At 44.2% G+C, this 20,797-nt stretch overlaps 1 protein-coding gene across 6 annotated transcripts in view; it reads right to left on the reverse strand.

Moving 5' to 3' along the window:
• Positions 1 to 588: 588 nt before the first annotated feature.
• Aasdh (Aminoadipate-semialdehyde dehydrogenase) overlaps positions 589 to 20,797 on the reverse strand; it is a 38,695-nt gene continuing 18,486 nt past the window's right edge. For 4 of the 6 annotated variants that reach the window (XM_089566746.1, XM_089566747.1, XM_089566743.1 and 1 more), the window contains exons 6-14: positions 19,340 to 19,437; positions 18,585 to 18,962; positions 11,348 to 11,445; positions 10,635 to 11,119; positions 8,190 to 8,338; positions 6,333 to 6,496; positions 3,155 to 3,280; positions 2,227 to 2,361; positions 590 to 1,877 (exon numbers count right to left, since the gene is read on the reverse strand). In XM_089566746.1, coding sequence (XP_089422872.1) covers positions 1,494 to 1,877; positions 2,227 to 2,361; positions 3,155 to 3,280; positions 6,333 to 6,496; positions 8,190 to 8,338; positions 10,635 to 11,119; positions 11,348 to 11,445; positions 18,585 to 18,962; positions 19,340 to 19,437 — 2,017 coding nt within the window. In that variant the 3' untranslated portion in view covers positions 590 to 1,493. Of the gene's footprint in view, positions 1,878 to 2,226; positions 2,362 to 3,154; positions 3,281 to 6,332; positions 6,497 to 8,189; positions 8,339 to 10,634; positions 11,120 to 11,347; positions 11,446 to 18,584; positions 18,963 to 19,339; positions 19,438 to 20,797 lie in introns of all 6 variants that reach the window. The other 2 variants (XM_089566742.1, XM_089566741.1) reach the window with 2 other exon arrangements.

Here is a 20,797-nt window from a genome sequence, read left to right on the forward strand (position 1 = left end):
GTACGGAAAAACATGAAACAACATGACGTATCACTTCTTGCACTCTCATTGGCTAGAGAAATGCAAAACGAAAATTTAATCACAGTTTCTTGAAAGTGTGACTGAATTTCTGCTTGCACATACAACCATACCCAGTGATTGTGAATAGCAATGCAGAATTCGCTAAAGAGCAATAACTGATCCCAATTGTCTTTTATACAAATAAGTTTCCATTTCTCAAACTTTCGAGCTTACTGCAATTGATGCCTCATCATCATCATCAGCCTGACTACACCCACCGCAGGGCAAAGGCCTTTCCCATGTCTCTCCAATTAACCCTGTCCTTTGTCAGTTGCCGCCACTGTATCCCCGCAAACTTCTTAAGCTCATCCGCCCACCTAACTTTCTGCCGTCCCTTGCTACGTTTGCTTTCTCTTGGAATCCACTCCGTTACCCTTAAGGACCAGCGGTTATCTTGCCTTTGCATTACATGCCCTGCCCAAGCCCATTTCTTCCTCTTGATTTCAACAAAGATGTCATTAACCCGCGTTTGTTCCCTCACCCACTCCGCCCTTTTCCGATCTCGATGCCTGTATGGAGTCAAATAGGCAACAGTGCCGAAGCAATGACATTTTGAATAGTTTTGTGATGTATGGTAACTCCGCAGACGGTCATTCTGTGTGGTCACCATTTGCAAAGACTTTCAACTTACTAGAATTTTACTTCAATGTTATTAGAACACATGCAGCATTATGTAATGAGACGGCAAAAACGAGTGTGCCACAGCTTCAACAGCTGATGGCAATATGCAGTGGCACGTCGCCACTTTGTGTGCACAGCTGTTTGATCATACCAGCTGTGGAACTCTTTATGTGGCCCATGTATATCTTCAAATCCAGCATTGGATCAAAACTTGGAGGTTATCTGACTTGTGACGCCAGAGGCGAGTAAATTAACACATGACCTTTGAGATGACTAATAATCTCATTGTCACATAGCAATAAATGAATGAAACAGATGCATGCAGTAACAAAACTGCATAAATACAAAAGTCTGACAGGTAAATTAAAAGCTAAAGCAAGCAATACATTTCAGCGCTTATAAAGTTGCAATGAAAGACAAGTTTTTACTTGCCACTTCCAACCGGCACCTCTATCTACTCACCTCCACGAAGTGGCTAACCTCCATGAAGGTTTTGAAGTAAAATTTTGCAACAGGTAAGATCAAACTGCTGCTTTCTATGACCACGTGGTTAGCAAGTATAGATAAATGAATTTTTAAGACATCACTTTGAGCACTAGGCTGGGAGCAACTGGAACTCTAACCTCTTTGTAAAAGACAGATTTCAACAAATATTTTAAACGCATTTAGAAAATTTTGTTACCTTCCATGATAGCTCCAACAGCAGAAAGAAAAGCAGAACAGCTTCCACAATCTGATGCAAATGCAAAAATTATTTTAAAAAGTGAATGCTTTTTGCTGCCAAATAACTGACACACAAAGGTTTTCTATAGTCAGCGGAAACATTTACTCTCTAAAACCAGGCAGTACACGTAGTTGTTTCTGCAACCAACAACAATATGATCTTCAAGCAGAACTGGTGACGAAAACACCTCATTGTCAAAACAGTGCGAGGTTTGCACTTCTCCGCTCTCACTTTTAATTATGCACAAAGTTCCTTTGGTGGTCGCACCAACACAAAATGGCTTGTCAGTGGGGCAGAACAGTGTCGAAAAGACTGGTGAATCGAGGTGAGCCTGCCAGAGTATGCATCCATCTTTAACAGAAAGTTTGTACACGCACTGATTGTGGCAGCCGACAACTAGAGATGGGTCCCCAGAACCACTGGTCAGCGAGAGTGTAGAGAAGACTGGAGCAGCAACTTCGGTGACCCACAGCTATTTGTGTAAATAAAAAAAAGACCAGTCAAAACCCTCACAAAACATGGAAACAAGATAATGTGGAAGATGTGGAGTGGTGCCAAACGTTTAATTCAAATAAACATAATAAGGTCATTAAATAAGATGGTTCTTGATGACAGACGATACTAGACCTTTAATAGTTCTTTTCCTCTCGAAGTCTGGCCATAAGAACCCAGTATATAAACAAAATAAAAAGCTATAAATGTCCTAACTAAAATTATTCACTAGTCACCAATATCTAGCATCTTCTGCTGCAAAATTACTTCCAACTTGAATTAAACAGCTTGACTTTTGCAAAGTAAAATTAAGCACTGTAACTGCTCACCTTGCTGCCATTCGAGTGGCTGAGGAGGAGAACTTTACCATCAACACAGCACACACCCACACCAGTGTCACAAATGGTGGGTGAGGAAAAGATCGGCTTGTCAAGTTTGCACGTCCACAGCATTGCTCCTGTTGCCTGCAGCATATTCAGCAATGCACTTTTTACAAACGGCACACATAAGAAGAATAATACAGTTGCTACCCCAGAAAGACATGGTTAAAACTGAGAGCAAAAGAAGACCTCGCTCTGTAACCATTACAATGCAGCCGTGCAGGGCTGCCATATTTGTTTCATGGTTCAAATATCTAAAAGATGAACTTTTGACTTAGCAACAGCTTAATGCAATCCCACAAAACCTCTCTTTAGTATGGCCTGCACTGTCCTTGGGATGCAAAGGCTATAAATTCTCTGAAAAATATTTCTTTGCTTTCATGGCATGTGCATCCTTGAAACCTGTGTATGGGAGCCGTATCTCGGCCATTCATGATTAGAGTGGTCACGACTTACATCATCAAGCTGGAACGAAATGTAATCACCTTGTGTGAAGCAGCATGCATTCTTTTATGCTTCTGCCTTCACTCACAAGAGCAACAAAAGTGTGGCATACATTGACAGGAAGGGACACGTCCAATGCATGCTCAGCAATAGGTTACGCACCAGAATTACATTATGGACTCTAGCAGACTATTCATAGCACATAAAGTGCATATGCATGCAACTTCACTTGACTGCATTTTCTTCAGCTCAGATAACACCTTGTGCAAGTTTAAGAAAGCTAGGGCTTGGAAGCTGTGTGGCAAGTCAGATACTTACGCTTGTGTGTGTCTCTGTGTCTTTCTTCGTGGTTTGTCCCGTGGTTGCGCAACCTACACCTTCACAACATCATGTACCAACTAGGCTCAACGGAAGTTTTATTGAAGATACTTACGGGACACAGTGCTGCAACCAGACCAACAAGTGTTGCTCCGTATATTTGGTACGGTTTGTACGAAACAGATGGAGATGCGAAAATGCTTCCTTCCGACAGGCGCCGTTTCCACAGAAGGCTTCCAGTCTAGGAGACACATATACCAAGAAGTTCTCACGTGTCATTATTTCATTGCATGATCAAACAGCAAGCATGAGTCAGCAGAAAAGCTGAGGATTTGTGAATACACCTTTGTAGAATTACACTTTTCTTGGTATGTATCTACCTAAGTGACATTTCCTAAACTAGGCATTACATCACAGCAATTGAGCGGCCTTAAATCTCTATCAGAGGCACATATAAATGTGCCTCACAGCTAGATTTCTGCACTGTTCAAGCTTAGATTTCACACTGTGGTAGTTTTTGGCAACTGATTTTGTTTGATATTGTATGATATGAGTGCTGAAGGATAGTCGCAATTAATCAGAGCTCTTGCTATACATAAGGTCTCAACGATGTCAAAAAACAACTGCTATGTGGTGGGCTGCTCAAACAGCTGCAAAACCTCCCCAGGAATGCATTTCTACAAGTATTTTGGGTGCCCCTATGAACAGGACCAGTGCAGTGACTTATGCTGCCTGCACATATGGAACAGCTAGGGATATTGAAACAACCATAAGGGTGCACACAGGGGGGTGTGCCCCTCTTCTAATCATTTAAGGGGGCACCAAGTCCGCCTCATAGTTTTACTCTGTCGAACCTATCCCGTCGTTGTTTATAGTGCAGTGTTATGGCCATGCAGGTTTTTTGATGATACTGGCATGGTGGAGCAATTGCCGGCAGAAACCGCAAGGCTAATCCCACCTGTTGCTTACAGATTCTCAACTCAACTTGATGATACTGGCAGCCGAGGACCCATGATGTTGCGTTACAAGAGCTGCTTAATTGCCGGGTCATTCTGAGGCAATCTTTTCAGGTTATTTTTTGCAGTTAACAAAAGATCAATGTCCCGCATATTTTTTGCAGTTTAGACAGAATGAAAATTCCTTTGGAAGTGCATTGTTACACTGATGCCACCGTGGCGCAGGGACTGCCTTCCCCTAGCGATATTACACATGAAAGTAAAAGCTACTGCTCAATAATATTTTGTACATTTTACAATTCCATCGTTTTGAAAATTAGTTTTATAGCTATTCCTCACTGATGCGCTGTGTTTTGACTGCATGGGCCTCGGTGAGAGGGAGTGGGGAGGGGCTGCTGCGGTTAAACTTTGCTCCCTCTAACAGAGAACCCTGCGCACGCCTTTGGAAATGACTGACTCCATTGCTTGGTGAAGAAAGCTGTCCAGGCAGGCTCCCTGCTAATAAATATCAAAGCTCTTCACAGAAGGCCGCCACGGTGGCTCAGCGGTCATGGTGCTCGGCTGCTGACCCAAAAGACGCGGGTTCGATCCCGGCCGCGGCGGCTAGAATTTCTTTGGAGGAGAAATTCTAGAGGCCCGTGTACTGTGCGATGTCAGTGCACGTTAAAGAACCCTAGGTGGTTGAAATTTCCGGAGCCCTCCACTACGGCGTCTCTCATAGCCTTAGTTGCTTTGGGACGTTAAACCTCATAATCCAATCCAAATCCAATCCATCTTCACAGAAGGCCGGACTCAGCTGCTTCGGCCACTTGCGCAAGGATCTTTTGGTGCTGATCGTTTACATAATGCATGGCAGCTGATACTTGTTTGCTATGGCCTCTGTTTCCTGCCTTTGAGGTGCTCACTGCATCTTGAAGGGTAAATTCTGGCATCTTTGAACAAAAAAAAGTCCACTTAAAGCTGAATTTGAATCAAAACTAAGCTCATTTTGAAGCACTAGCTTGAATTACAGCAAGAAAGACAAACACATTTTACAAGCAGCTTTAATAGGTTACAGTATTAATTCCATTGAATGAAGCGTTCCTTCAATGTCAGGCCCAAGCTCGGCTTGCGATGCTGGATACGCTTCTTGAGATAGCAAGCAAAAGCAAGGTGAATGGGGGGCTCTTTCGGCACTAGCTCTATCGCTTGGCGATAGAATGTGAGCAGCCAAGATGGTGCCCCTTACAACAGTGCAATAGTTTGTTGAATCGAACTTTAGCTGCATTTAAAAACTGTGCCTGATAATGCTGTAACTGCACTGAAGAGTACACTTTACGCTATGTTGTGAACACAAACCTTGAGTATCCAATATGAAAGGGGACAGCGCACCGGGAAGTAAACACATGCACACTCCAGGAAAGCAGACTGGACCTGTCAGATTTGGATTTTTCTTCGAAAGCAATGCGTGGACACAGGCACTGATTTCAAACAACAAACTGTACTCCAATGTACTTAGGAGAATCCCCCAAAGTGCAGTAAACTTGTAATAAGGGTGTGATTACTCATTAGTACTCACCCAAGCGCAGCCGTATGGCTGCAAAGGAAAGCTTATACAGCTTTCACAGAAACCTCGCAGGTGAAGAAAAATTTGTCCTAGAGTCATCCTTATTACGAGACAATCAAATCAATCATTTCGAAATTTCAATCTATAGAAGCTAGTGCTGCCCCTGTAACTGAAGGTGGAAAAGTGCAAGACTGAGAAATCTTAGGGAAAAGAAAAAAGAACCAAAATTAAAAAATTGCTAGTAGTTTAGCATGCATAGAATACTGAGCACAAGCAGGTTTTTGGAGGTGGACACCAATGCCATGCCACCTACATGGAAGCGAGATTGAGGTGTCCAATGACCCAAGCAGCCAGTTGTTGCGCCTTTCCTTTTGTCAAAATCAACTGATTCTAACTCTACAATGTTGTCAACGCCAATGCCAATGAACACTGGCAGCCACTTGTTTTGTTTGATTTGGTTTCTGAGGAAAGGAAATGGCACAGCAACTATCACATCTCAGTGTGTCTCTCTTTGTCCCTTGTCGGTTTTTTTTTGCGCTGAATTCAATTTAACAACTATCACATCGTGGCGGACACCCGAACGGCGCCTTAAGGGAAGGGATAAAGGAGGGAATGAGAGAAGATATGTCATGTGGCTGTCACAACTCCACAAGCCCCACCTCCACCGCTCCTCTACTTGAAGGTCAAACTGCAACGCGGAAGACCTTGGCTTGACTAGGCCAGTAAAGCTTTCGCTTTCAAAGAATAAAGATGTACAGTTTTCAACAAGAGATCAACTGTGATTTACTCACATCTTGAGTCACGCAGTACAGATATCTGTCGTGGGAGCCACAGACAAATGAGTTGTTTGTCCTGTTTGTAGCAGGTGAGCTTTTGACTACAGCACCAGTGCTTAGGGTCCACTTGACAACTCCGCTCACAATGTCAACACAGTATATGCGATGATCATAGCAGCCTGTCGAGCACATGAGGCATGAGAATACAACAGCACCATTCAAGCTAAGCCACAAGAACACAAGAAACGAGAGCAATTATCCGTTGATTTTTAGATCCACTCAAAGCAAACATTGATGCTGGCACCAACCTAACTAAGTCGAAGCTTATCAGGAAAATACTAAATTATTTTAGCAGTAGGAAAGATTTCCAGTAATATTAATTACAGGAATCCTGACACAAAGGCAACCTTTGACATGCAATGTACACAACTGTGTACAACTCGCAGCTTTTTGTGAGTGGGCTGCACCTAGCAGTGATTTCTTAGTTTTTGGGGAATCTTACATCCTTCATATCACAAATAAGGTGATCTTTTATGCTACATAGCGAACGCAGTAAATAATATTTTGTGAAACAGTGAGCAGGGTAGCACACTGTCCACCATTTATGTGCAGACATTTTTCCACCAGTAGTAACACCATTTTTTTTTTGCAATTTCAAGCATAATGTGCACCTTTGAAATACAAATTATTTCCACAATCTTTCGAGTGTTTATTTGATAAGTCACAGCATTTCAATGTCGCTATTTTCATCAATTATGACACTTTGTTCAAAATTTCGCACATCCCTGCAAAAAATCAACTGATAGTATTTGCACTGAAAACTAAGAAATTGTCCTTCTTAAGGCCTGGACATACCAGTTAGGCGAAAAAATATTTTATTTTGATGGAAACAAAAAAATGGCACGTCAAAGGGTTTACAGAAAAAGGAACACGTAATGTTTTCCTAGGCAAGCATAAGAGAGAAGGACTTAACTAATTAAATTAATTTAAGTGACAGGTTTAAAAAGTGAAATTAAAATTAACATACGTAAATCCTTGGCATATGTAAGATGAGTATGCAAAAGATCAACTGCAGGAGTTCAATTAACTTTTGCTGACTAACAAGGAGACACCCATATCACAATACCTGGGCAAGTTATCAGAAGATCGAGTTTAAAGTGCCAGGAAAACAATATAAAGGCGTCCTCTTTGCTTTCTTTTCAGTTGTTTCTCGTGCGGACCGGTCACATTCGGACACTGCTAAGCTCAGCCCTTATGCGAATTCTGCAAGTGGGCTCTTCCACATAACACACTTGATAAAAACAAGAAGGCCAATCACCCACTTCAAATAATCACAATGTGAAAGCATGCTGTGTTTTGTTTGATAATTCCACAATGCATTATATACTTGACATCCAAGCCCATGGCACTTGTCCTGTTGCCTTCATACAACTCTCGGTGGAAGGGGGGGTCTCTCGAATGGAGAGAGAGTCGTGCCACTGGCAGGACAAGCGATCATGAAAAAATATCGCCTATTGCATGGTCCATTTTCGCATTTTTTGCAGCTTTTTTTTTCTCCCGGGGCACGGGCCATTCTATAAATTGACCTTCGGATAGCCACTCCTTCCGGTCCCTTGAAATCCGAATTATTGAGGATATACTAGCCATCATGTCATTTTCGGTTGCCACTCATCTCAATATATAGGTTTCATTTTGTTAGTTATTTTGTACAACTACAGTACAGGTTGCATACTGTTATGCTGCCTAATCACGCAGTACAATTTCTGTCCACATCATGCTTTTTTATATGGTGCCGAGTTGGCCTAGTTTTGTTTATATCAGTTGCAAAGGCCACTCTCAGCACAAGACAATGCAGCAACATGGGGCACATACCAAAGGCAACATATCCCCCGCAGCTTGACAGGCCAGCTGAAGACTCTATCCGGTCAGGAACTGAAATCTCCCAGAAGCAATCTCCAGACTTTTCGTTTAAGGCACAAAAGCGTCCTGCGTGGGATCCTATTAGCACTAGCGTGTCACCCCTACACCAGAAAGAGAACAACAGGTCTCAAGACTAACTTTCTAGCAGCTACATAAGACAAGGTATGGTATGGTATGGTATGGTATGGTATGGTATGGTATGGTATTGTATGGTATGGTATGGTATGGTATGGTATGGTATGGTATGGTATGGTATGGTATAGTATGGTATGGTATATGGTATGGTATGGCATGGTACGGTAGGGTATGGCGTGGTATATAGTATGTTGTGGTATGGTATGATCCACTTGGGGTGTTCTCTAACATGCATTGACATCACATGGCATACGGGTACTTTTACAATGACAGCAGTGTATGGCACATAAGGGAAATCGAACACCATCCACTCTTCTCCCTCTTTCTCTTCTCAGACTCTCCCATCATATGTTTCCCTTGCTGCGCATGTCATGCTGGTGATGGACGGTCCAATGAGAAATAAGGTGGGTGTTCAGCGCGCTAAAAGCACAGTGAGTGAGCTATGACCATGCATAACTGTGCATACTGTGTGTATGAGCAACCCCTAACCTACACCCCTACCTACCTCCCCAACCCCACGGCTGGTTATTACAATGTTTTTAGCAAAAAACATTCACTGTGCATGTGGCACTAATGTGAGTGTAGCAGCATAAACACAGTAGGCATCCCACACCCCTACAGAGATTACTAAACACTCCAACTGACATGAGCATTTTGCAACACACCAGCTCTCGCTGAAATTCACATTACCATGGGGGTAAATGTCCAGGCAATTTTTGCATTTGCTCCAGTGAAATTTTGTTGCTGTGGCCAGGTGTCATCCTACAACCTTTCACTCGACACTGTAGAAGGCATTTACATGAGACATGAAGAAAGAGTCTCAAATCATCCTAAACGGACATGGAGAAGAAAAAATTGATCCTCTGGTTCTCTATGGCTATGCCAATGGTTGTCTGGGAGCAAATGGCGCAGTTATCTTTAAAAAATTTGGGTTTAACAATCTTCCAATCAGTCAAGTCGAATCGCGACATCCTTACCGAAAAGGGTGGGTTGCCACATCTTTGAAGTGAATGGCAGTGTAGTGTGGCCTCTGGGGGCCATGCCCAAAAATCAGTGTCAAAGAATGCATTTTACCTGCGAAATCGGCCGGTGATGGCGACACCTGCATTTCGTTTCTTGGTCTTTAATAGCTTACAAAAGCTCCGTTTTGGTTAAAGTGTTCTCTATGTGATTAGTTGCGATTTCTACTTGTCTTCAGTGTTCTTTTGAAGGCTTGCTGAAGATATTAACAAAGAGCTTGTTCAGAAAATGAAAAAAAAAAAAATGAATCAGATAAAAAGCAAAAAAAAAAAGAGTGTAATTCAATGTGTTAGCACTTGAGTGAGCTTTCTTTTCATTATAAGTGCTAATGAAAGACAAGATTTTTCCGAGATTGAAGAAGAGGTTAGAAAAGGAGCTAAACCTAGCTACACTTCTGAAACTGCAGAAATAACACACGAAGTCAAACTGCCCTGAATGAGCTTGACACTAGTCAAAAAGATATATTTTATGAAGTGGAAGCTCATCTAACTTCTGTGGGTCTACAGGCTCCTGCAGTAGCAAAAGGAATTCAAATCTGTTGACTGTAGCCTCCTGTCCTCAGTACACTATTACCAACACAACAAAAACAAGCTGCGAAACTGGAAACAAACGGTGCACAGGACACACCAGAAAGCCAAGAAAAAAAGGGCAAGGGTTACACTTAAACTTGTCCAGTGATATCAGCTGAACGTTAGCCAATTAGAACACAGAGACAAGAAACGTAACCTCACAGTAAAATGCTCCTATTGTTTGACTTGGCTGTTGATTTTCTTTCTTTTTTTTTTTTCAATACACCACTACCATTTCCCAGAGCTAAATAAACTCACTGGCATGTTAAATTCAGCACATATGAACGGAAAGGGGCTGCAAACGATATGTGAATAATCACAAGGATTGTGAAATTTGTCATTTCTTTTTAATGCTTTTTCGCATGTGCATATGTGCCTTTCTGTTGTGTATCAAACTTAATAGCAGGTATGCCTGTTTTATGCCGTCCATGTTCTTCTTGTGGTGGGTGTTTCAGAGCTGAAATGAACCATGTAATTTTACTAATTCCCTTACTTCACCCTCCTTTTGACATAAAATAACACCTGCTGCTCTGCTCATGTCTTCTCGCGATTAAGACAGCCAACAAAAACTTAAACACACGGTGACACTTTGCAATTAATAGGTTTCGAACTGCTGTAGTGAAATTCCATGATTTGCAATATTCACAATGCAACCTGTAATGTAAAAACAAACCTCTGATAGCTGACGATGAGAGGAGATGCATCAATGCACTTTCCAAGGTTGTATTTCCACCTTTCAGAAATGACTGGTCTGGCATACGTCTGGCCTGCTCCTGTAACTTTTGGTCCAAGGCAATGCTCGGCACAGCCACAGTGATGCCAAGTACCAAATCTTGTCGTGCAGGTAAAACAAGAAGTACGCTTCACTCGTGCCGATGGAGATGTAGCGGTCTGCACAGCTGTGGGTGGCGCCAATCTCGCACGTTTTGCTTGAACTTGGTCATCAGGCAACTTCCTCTTCTCTGCCACAGATGCCAAGTATGCCTGAACATCTGAAAACGTGTTGTTCAGGATCTTGTCCAACAGGAGTGGCAGTGATCTGCCCAAGGCAAACTCAAGCTCCTGTGAAATTCTCACGGCACCCAGTGAATTCCCTCCAGCAGCAACAAATGTCATGTCTCCAGGAACCACAGGGCAATCACTCTTGGTCGAAAACTCCTGACAAAAAGGGAAGACAGAAGAGCGCTGCAGTTAATTTGTTGCTTGCAACAAATGCTGCACATTTTTTGCGTCTCAATCAACATGCAACCCTGGTAATAGAATTCCAGCTATGAACGGTCTAAAGTGACATGCAGCGAATGTTTACACTGGTGCTTAAATGTGGATGAAAACAAATGTGAACACATGTTTGTAATGCGCAGTTTGCTGTTTTCAAAGGGGACCTACATTCCAAAGTTTAGCCAGTAACAAGCGAACATCTGGGATGGCATCTTGCAGCTTTCGCTTCTTGTGGAATGCAACCAAGGCCTCAACATCTATTTTTCCTGTAAAATAAGAAAGAAACAACAATGATATCACTGCGGGATAACCAGGTATTTCACTCGAGAGGGGCTCAGATGAGTCGTACCACTTGAAAAAGTAATCTGAGGATGCTTGGTGATGACTGATTTTTTAATGACGCATGGGCAGCTTAGCCAAAGAGCACGTTGGCCAACATGTTAGATCTGCATGAGGTAGACTAGAAGTGACGTCACCAGACCAGATTAGCCTCTGTGACTCCCCCACCTGTCAACCATGGCATGTGGCAGGTGGTGTACAGGAAGCATTTCACTACAAAGAAACCAAGCACCATGCCAGGAGAAAGCTTGGTAACACCCAGCAAAAACTGGTAACACCCAGCAAAACTGCAGATCAAATTACGCACCTCCCACGCATAAGGTGTATGCTCAAATCACTAGGCCACCGTATATGACGATGCTTAGTACGACAAACAGACACACATTCCACAGCAGCAGAAAAGCATGTGAAGCACGAGTAAAGCTTAGCACCAAGCAGCCTTTGACCAAGCGATGTTTCTTGTTTAGTTGGCCTAAGAGCAAAGCTCTCCTGCTGAGCTCAGCCGCTAGCGACAGCACCAGCATTTTGATATGGGCAAAACAACATAGGGTCACCCGATTTCATTATGTGTTGGCAATGCAAAAGCATTTGGTGCTCTAGATGCCCTTGCCAGAAGTGACCAGAAGGGCTTGTGAGACCCAGGTTGCTCTTCCTGAGCAATGATCTACCCGGCCTCTTTCCGTACACCACCTGCCACATGCCTTGGATAGCAGGTGGAGGCTTCACGCAGAAAAACCTGGTCTGGTGACGTCACTTTTGCCCAGTGATATCACTTCCCTACAGCCAATGGGCATTCTCCGGTACAGTAACATCACGTCCCTCCAGCCAATGACATTTCTATGCCCTGGTGATGTCAATGATAACGTCACTGCCTGCCAGCCAATCAGAATTTTTCCAGATGACGAAGCATAAAAAAATTCAGGGGGGCACTTTGTCGACCTAAAGTGCGGTGAGGCGAAAGCCTTAAGCGCAGTGTTGCTGCTTGTGTCACTGATGTGTGGTTAAGATGTTAAGCTTCGCCTCAAAGAGTGGAACGTGACAGCGTCTTGCAACGCTGCCAGGGAGTCCACAGAATGCCATCGCCCATTCAGCTCTACACCTTGTTCGATGGTAAATTGGTTTTTGAGGGAAGGAAAAGTATCTCTCTTGCATATCTCCATGGACACCTGAACCTCGCTGTAAGGGAAGAGAGGAAGATGGGATTGAACAGCTAGACGCACCTTTGTTCATGCCCTTTGTTCATTCCGAACCATCGAGCTGGCATGGTGGAGTGGTTAGCATGCTCGTCTCGCACCCACTCTAGAGACCCTGGTTCGATTCCCCAACTCGACCAATTTCCCACTCGGTTTTATTTATTTATGTGGTCTGACTAGAAAGGTTAATTAGGCTAATTGGTTTTTACTATTGTTCTAACGCCATCCATCATGTCCTGTCACTCACCCTTCAAGTGATGGAACTCTCTAGAATGTTCGACACAATGCATATGAAACGTCTAGAAACATCTATTAATGATGGTTAATGAGAGATAAGCATGACTTGCACATTTAATGATACTAGTTAATGTAAGGCAAGTTATAGTTAATGTAACTTTAACTAGTACACTGATTAATTAGTGTTAGTTAAGGTACAGGCACAGTGCACAGTCCCACATGCCACTTCTTAACTACTACTAGTTACCAATTAGTCATTTAGTCATTAAGTACAATGATATAATCATGAAATCCCTTTATAGCATGTTCCGATATCTTTCGATTGCACCCGATTAAGTATCGATTGGCTATTGATTGGCACATGCCCATATAAGGCATGCATCCGAAACACGGACACATTTGCTAACACGTCTTGGTCACGACAGTATGAGGCATTAAAGGCTTTCACCTTAAAAGTTAAGATCTGGTAAAGCTAGCCCAATCTGGAGCTTCCCGCTGCAGCACCAGTCATAAGCTGCATTTTTCTCTGGTATGCAAAGCCCTGTCTGAATGCCTCACACTACAAAGACATCTGCATGATTAGGGAACACATTCAGGGGAGCTAAGTGAATTGATTTAAATCACACAGTATTTTGACGAACACTTGACAATAAACAATTATGCGTTCTCCAATCTGCTTCCTAAGAAATGCTTCTGCCACATTTGGGAATCGGGAATGCAGGCCCAGGGAAAATGTCCAGGTCCCTCTGTGTATGCAACTACAACAGTTGTCAAACCATGCAGAAAAGCTCCTGCCATCCTCCTGGCACTCCAGGCACTTCGGACAAAAAGAAGTCAGCCTCTCCCAGTGCCTAAAGAATCCAAAATGCAACAAATGCAACAGTAGCCTCCATGGGCGTCCGGAGGGGGGGGGCAAGGGGGGGCGGCTGCACCCCCCTGGAAAATCACTCACTCGAACCGTGAGTGATGGCCGCACGTCAGGGGCGGCGGTGCGCTCAGCCAAAAGAGTAAAAGCGGCCCTGCTTCCACGCTTTGGGTCACATCTGCAAAGTGCTGCGTCCGGGGACGCGTCGTTGCAGACATACAGCGGCACCGGCGAGCATGTGTTTCGAGCCGTCTTGAGATGTGTGCCTGTTTCTTTGATCTCTAGAGAGATAGCGACACGGAGGCAGACAGTGCACACCCCGGCCACCGATGAATTCTTCAGGAGGGAGGGACAAATCAGCCGTGTCCATCCCCGCTTTGTCGGACTGCTCAGGGGCAAGCGGGCGATGAGTTGGCGCCGCCGCCGCTCGCTGTCTCCTCCGATCCACGGGAGAGCGCAGTTCGGTACAAGCGCCGCTTTCAGAATTTTCGGCAAAGGGGATTAGCTGCTTTTGTTCACGGCGACGCAGTCTCCAGAGGCGCCCCCACACCAGCGTTCCTTGCGTCTTCTCCGGAAACCAGCGCCTTTGGTCAAGGCAGCCCGATGGCGCCTGCCTGGCTCGCCTGTCACCTCTGGCTGGGCCTCAAATCCCAACAACGCCCATGTACTGTGCGATGTCAGTGCATGGTAAAGAGACCGTCCGTCCCTCATAGCCTGAGTCGTTTTGGGGCTCTGAACCTCATAAAAACACACAAAACAAATTTTCCGACCGGAGTGGCGAGTGTCCCTTCCCCTCGGAAGTCGCGCGGCGTTCCTTGCGTGTGCGCGCCTCTTCGTTTGTGCTTCGGTGTTTTTAGTGGCCGGTTGTCAACGAAGCTGAGAACAACCAAGACAGCGGACGAGAAAACGACGAGCGGCGAGTAGTGTGTGTGCAAATACTCGACTGTGCGGTTGCGCGAGCAAGATGGAGCGAGGTGTATGAAGCTGCGAGCGTGCATTTATCTTGTAAATAAGTTTTCGCTGCATACATAGTCATTTTTTGTTTTCAACGTACGCATTCAACCGTTTTTCCAATCAATGTGTATATATTTTTAACACTACCAACCCCGAGGAACTCCATAGCCAGCTTTGTCTCGCGCGGTCCCGAATGATGGATATTCGACGCTTCTTCAAGCGTCAGCGGTTGTCTGACGAAGCATTATCCAAATGCGCCCCTGCAGATTCTGGTGTGACATGTGACAACGGTGTAGCATTTGAACAGAGTGATGCAAGCTTTTATCACCGGACAGTAGCTGATGTCGTCGACTCCATGGAAGGGACTCTGTCAACAGTGAGTTCAGGTGATGCAGCAGGCCGAGATGATTCCATTTCTCCTTTCTTGGGATTCAAGTCCGGATTTGACCAGAGCGATGCAACCTTTCATCACCGGACAGTAGCCGGCGTCGTCGTCTCCATGGAAGGAACTCCACCAGCGAGCTCCGGTCACGCAGTAAGCCGAAACGATTCCCTTTCTCCTTGCTTGGGATCGAAGTCCGGAGACAACATCAAGAAAACAAATAACTTGCCTCAAGAATATGACTTAGGAGAGTTTCTAGGCAAAGCTAAACTCACTGGCATACCGGACTTTTTGAAGTTACGTCTTCTTACTAAGCCATGGTCGCCAAATGTCACATATGATTTTAAGAAGGATGTAACACCTGGAAAGAGGCCTTTTCGACATCAGTGGCTGGGAGATTACGCCCCCTGGCTTGCGTACTCAGCGACAGCGAAAGGCGCCTTTTGTCGTTTTTGCGTCATTTTTCCTCCGCGTGTTCACCGGGGTACTCAAGGTAGTTTTATCGTGCGCGCTTTCAGTAACTACAGAAAAATGCACGAGGCGTGCAGGGATCACGTAAAATCCCAATGGCACCAGGAGGCAATGACGGCCTCACAGAACTTTATGGATGTGATGAAAGGCAAGCAGCTACCCGTTGTACAGCAGCTGAACAGAGCACTGCACGCGCAAGTTGAAAGGAACCGTGAGAAACTATTTCCAATAGTTTCCACCATTGTCTTTTGCGCGACGCATGACTTGCCGATTCGCGGCAAGCAGTCCGATAGTGGAGTCTTCAATGATCTGCTTGACTTTCGTGTAGAAGCTGGAGATACTCTACTTCAGGAGCACTTCGCTTCTTCTGCTGGCAATGCCAAGTACACTTCTGTCCGCGTCCAGAACGAGATCATCACAATCTGTGGCGACATCCTGAGAGAGCAGATAGTTACCGAAACTAACAAAGCGTTTGCTTTTTCCGTTCTTGCTGACGAAACTGCAGATATTTCAGGAAAAGAGCAGATGTCTATAGGCGTTCGCTTTATTGACAAGGCGGAAGTCGAAGTGTGCGTTCGAGAGCAGTTTTTGGGATTTGTAGAGCTGGAGCAATTAAACTCCGCTTGCATCGCCGCGGCAATCTTGAAGCTTTTGACGAATGTCGGACTGATTCTTTCGAACCTCGTTGGACAGGGGTACGATGGATGCTCTACAATGGCTGGAAAAGAAGCTGGAGTGAACAAAATTATACAAAAACAGTTCCCGAAGGCACTATTTTTCCACTGTGCAAGTCACAAACTAAATCTCGTCATCAACGATTTGAACGACGTCTCTGAAATTCGAAACACAATTGGGATAATCAAACAAACCATAAACTTCTTCCGCGAGAGCGTGCTCCGGAGAAAATTGGTGCCCAACATTCCGATGCTGTGTGAGACAAGATGGTCTGCAAAGTACAAGTCTATTAGGATCTTCTCTCAGCATTACGTGGCCATAGTCGAAGCACTCGAGCAGCTCGCGTCCACGGAATCATGCTCGAACGCTGCAACTAGACAACGAGCTCACATCCTCTACTGCGCAACAACAAGCTCATCTTTCATCGTCTGCTTGCATATTGTAGCGAAGTACAGCGCTCGGCTCGAACCAGCTACGAACATTCTGCAAGGTGTATCCATGGACTTCCATTCTGTGCATGGCCACATCACTGAGCTACAACGTATTTTTCGCGGCCACCGGACAAACGCTGTAGAGGAGTTCTCTAACATCATGAATGCAGCAAGGGAGGCAGCCAATCACTTAAATGTGGTGATATCTGTACCAAGACAAGTCTCTCGTCAGGCCCACCGAGACAACTACGGGATTCAGTCGCCAGAGGAATACTACCGTGTGGCAATATATGTGCCGTACTTGGACTCCCTCACTGCTTCTTTAGCTCGGCGCTTTTCTGAAAGCAATGAGAGGAGCTTCAAACTTCTCCAGCTGCATCCATCAAAAATGAAGCACTTGAGCCGTGTTGAGTTCGCTGTTCTCGCCGAAGAACTCCAGTGCTTTTACGGCATCGACAACTTCAAGGAAGAGGCCATCTCTTGGTACGAGATGTGGTGCAACAAAACTGGGGACCCATCAGAAATAACTTACTGCGAGCTTCTACATCAGGCCAAGACATTCTTCCCTGGTGTTGCAAAAGCCATTGAGGTGGCTCTGGCTTTGCCAGTTACTACCTGTATGGTCGAACGCTCCTTCAGTACAATGAGGAGAGTGAAAACGTGGCTACGCTCAACGATGACAAACGACAGACTGGACGGCCTTTGTATGATGAGTGTGCACCGAGAGCGTGTAATGAAGCACAGAAATGAATTTATCACCAGTGTCATCACGCAATTCGCCCAGAAAAATCCGAGGCGTCTACAGTTTCTGTTCAAGGAAGACTGACTGAGTGACTGTCGTTGCGTGTTTGTGAACATATTGTGCTGTGTGCTGGTCATCAATCCGGGTGTGTCGAGAACCCGTATGCAGCAAGACTGAGCACTCTTCTCCACGAAGTGATAGTATCTTTTTGCATTTTTATTAATTTTAATTGTTTCTTCGTTGATAAACTCCAATGTATCTCTCCTAGCCTCGCTTTAATTTGCTGTTTGTAATTTTTCTTTCATGTGTGTATTTTACTTATTTATTTTATTTGTATATAAATAAATAAATTTACTCCGCAAATAGTGCCTTTTTGCTACGAACATACCCCCCCCCCTCCGGCGCCAACAACCAATGGGGCCCCCCCCTGCAAAAAATTCTGCGGACGCCCTTGGTAGCCTCATCACACAGCTTGGTGACTATTCCAGGTGCTATCAGGCACAAAAGTCACCAGTGCATGCAGCCAAAAACCGAACCTCATAGCTTTGTTATCTGTCAGTGGCCCAAGACCACACTTGTGGATGTGAAAGCCAGACTCTCCTTCTTAATACACGATAGTTAAATCAGGCTTTCCTTAGTGCACGTTGAATCTATACACCTGTATTGCCAATCATGTATCCAGGAGACCTTTGTACGTGACACCACATTTGCAAAGTGGGCTAGGGACTTCAAAAACTGGTATGCATTAGTAATTGCACCAAGTGCCCGGGTGCAGCATGTCGACCGCAGCAACACTGTGACACTGACTGAAAGGTACTGACTTTTCCTGTCCTCCAATTCTGAGTTGCTCTGTTCCTACCTCAGGTACGAAGAGGTACCTCTGTCAAGGGCTAATATGGCAGCTAGGCAAGGTTATGTCAAGTTCACAAACAAATATATGGCTACACAGAGGAAGCATAGTACTGAGTTCAGAAGCCATAGTATGCGAGCTGATTTACAGCCTGAGGAAGTTGCAATCACTGCAAACTGCATAATTGAGTTGCTGCTATAAAAGCACCTGGTTGAACAAAAGATACAACAATAAAAAAACACAATTGAGAGAACAGAAATACTGACCATGACTAGTAAGAGGCCAGCTAGGAACCACTTCAACCCTGAACGGGCACTGGCATTCACCTTCCAGTCTTTGTCTCAACTGAGGGGCTGCAGTCTCAATGTCGTAAGTAGAGGACAAGACAACAAAGAAAAACAGCACCTCTTCTTCTGCGCAGAAGTGGCAGTAACAGCTCTCAATCATTTCAGTACCAAGGAGCCGTCTTGAAAGGTGTGCAGGATTGATCTTCTTGCCATGGTACTTAAAGACAGAGTCGTTCCTGCCGAGGAATGTAAGGCCATTCGAAGATTTCCGGACAACGTCACCAGAGTCACGCATGTGGCAGGGGTCCAGATGTTCCCACTTCTCGTCTCCAACCAAACAGCGTCGCACAGATCCACCTAAATTCAGATGAAGTGCACTGCCAGTTACATGAGATTCAAGCAGCATAACACCTGACAATTTAAATTCTTGGAACATGTCACATAAGTAAACAATGGCAAGAAAACTGAATACATAAGCTTTTGCTTCAACACCGTCAATGTGTGTACAACAACAGGCTGTGATTTCATGTCCTGAACAAAACTAATAGCAATCCAAATTGAACTGGACAATTGTAGCTCATCTTGACAATAGCATAAAATAGCCATTTTCTTTTTTTTTATGATATTTCAAGGATAAAATGGTTACTAATTGACAATAAAAAAAAGCAAAATTAAGGTTTTTTCTAACAAGAATCCTTTGTTAACAGAACACAATTTTTTGCAGAAGAGCTTACCGATGAAAAGTGTGCCATCTCCTTCACTGATGACGGTGCCAGTGTCATCTCTCACCTCCAGCAGTGTTCCATCAAGTGGTTCCCCCAAAGGAATAGCCCTGGGAAAGCAGCAGGTATAGCACACTTCCAGTATACATTAACATGACATTAAAAAACTAGATGGCATGCAATTAAGTATATAACGGCATGCAATTAAGTATATAACAAAAACCTTAAAAGACTGTAGACATCGAATTTTAGTTGTGTGTTTTCTTCTTTCAAATGAGGAGTTTGAGATGGATCATCACGTGGTATTCACCTACGACCATTAACGAATTTAAAACTGAATTCCTTCTCGCACTGTTTCGGTTTTAGTTTCATCAAACAACTGCTGTGACGTGTAGTTGGCATTTAGGTCACGTGAGGCATGAAATAAACTGCAATGTAAACACTGATATGTAGTTTTAATTCACGACAATACATAAACCACTCTGCTTGAAAAGATGGAATGACAACAAACAATGTACCAGCAGTTATATTGCCATTGTTTTGTTACCCACATTATCTGAAGACCAACTATATATCACTGCGATCATTCGGTTGGTGAAGCTGAAACCAAAATAGCATCAAGAAGAAATTCAGTTTTGTTGTCACAGGTGAATATCACTGGGTGATCAATGTATATTAATGTCTAACATATCCTTTGAAATGAGAAAACCCCAAAGCAAAAATTTGGTGTCTACAGGCATTTAAAAATAATAACCTAGTTCTATACTCCATCACATCACAAGAATAATAACGCGAAATCAGAGGAGTATAGCGTGCGTAACTTGTACATGAAAGCGACTCAGTCACAAACACCTACAGGTAGGCGGACTCGCTCATGAGTTTTCTCATTCGGGCTCACTCAAGCTCATATTCAGATCATGAACTGAATCATGAGTCTTTGACTTGCAAAGACTCTTCATGCTTAATGTTTTTCGTGCTTGGCACATTAGTCTTGACTGCTTATGTGCTGCAAAACCTAACCCAGCATAACACAACAAACAATAATGTTTTAAAGTTTCTCTTGGTAACGCTTTTGACGAAAGACGCAAATATCATTTGGCAGCTGCTGCGTTTGGTGCGAGGAGAAACGCAAAGGCGCCTGTGTGCTTTGCGATGTTAGTGCACGTTAAAGATCTTCAGGTGGTCGAAATTATTACGGAGCCTTCCACAATGGCACTTTTTTCTCTTTCTTCTTTCACTCCCATCTTCCCCCCTTCCTATATGGTGTGGTTCAGGTGTCCACCAAGATGTGCGACACTCACTGTGCCATTTCCGTTCCTCAAAAAAAAAAAAAAGTTCAATTTCAATGTCGAAACGTTTACCTGACAAGACGCCTAAAAACCGCCTTGCATTCTATCACCGGAGCTAAGATAGCAGTGGCTGCCGGTACCTATACAGAGAGGGGCCTGGTTGACCCTAAGCAAACAGTGC

The sequence above is a fragment of the Amblyomma mixtum genome, chromosome 1, assembly GCF_055824585.1.
Source record: "Amblyomma mixtum isolate Tamu chromosome 1, ASM5582458v1, whole genome shotgun sequence".
Taxonomy (NCBI): Eukaryota; Metazoa; Arthropoda; class Arachnida; order Ixodida; family Ixodidae; genus Amblyomma; species Amblyomma mixtum.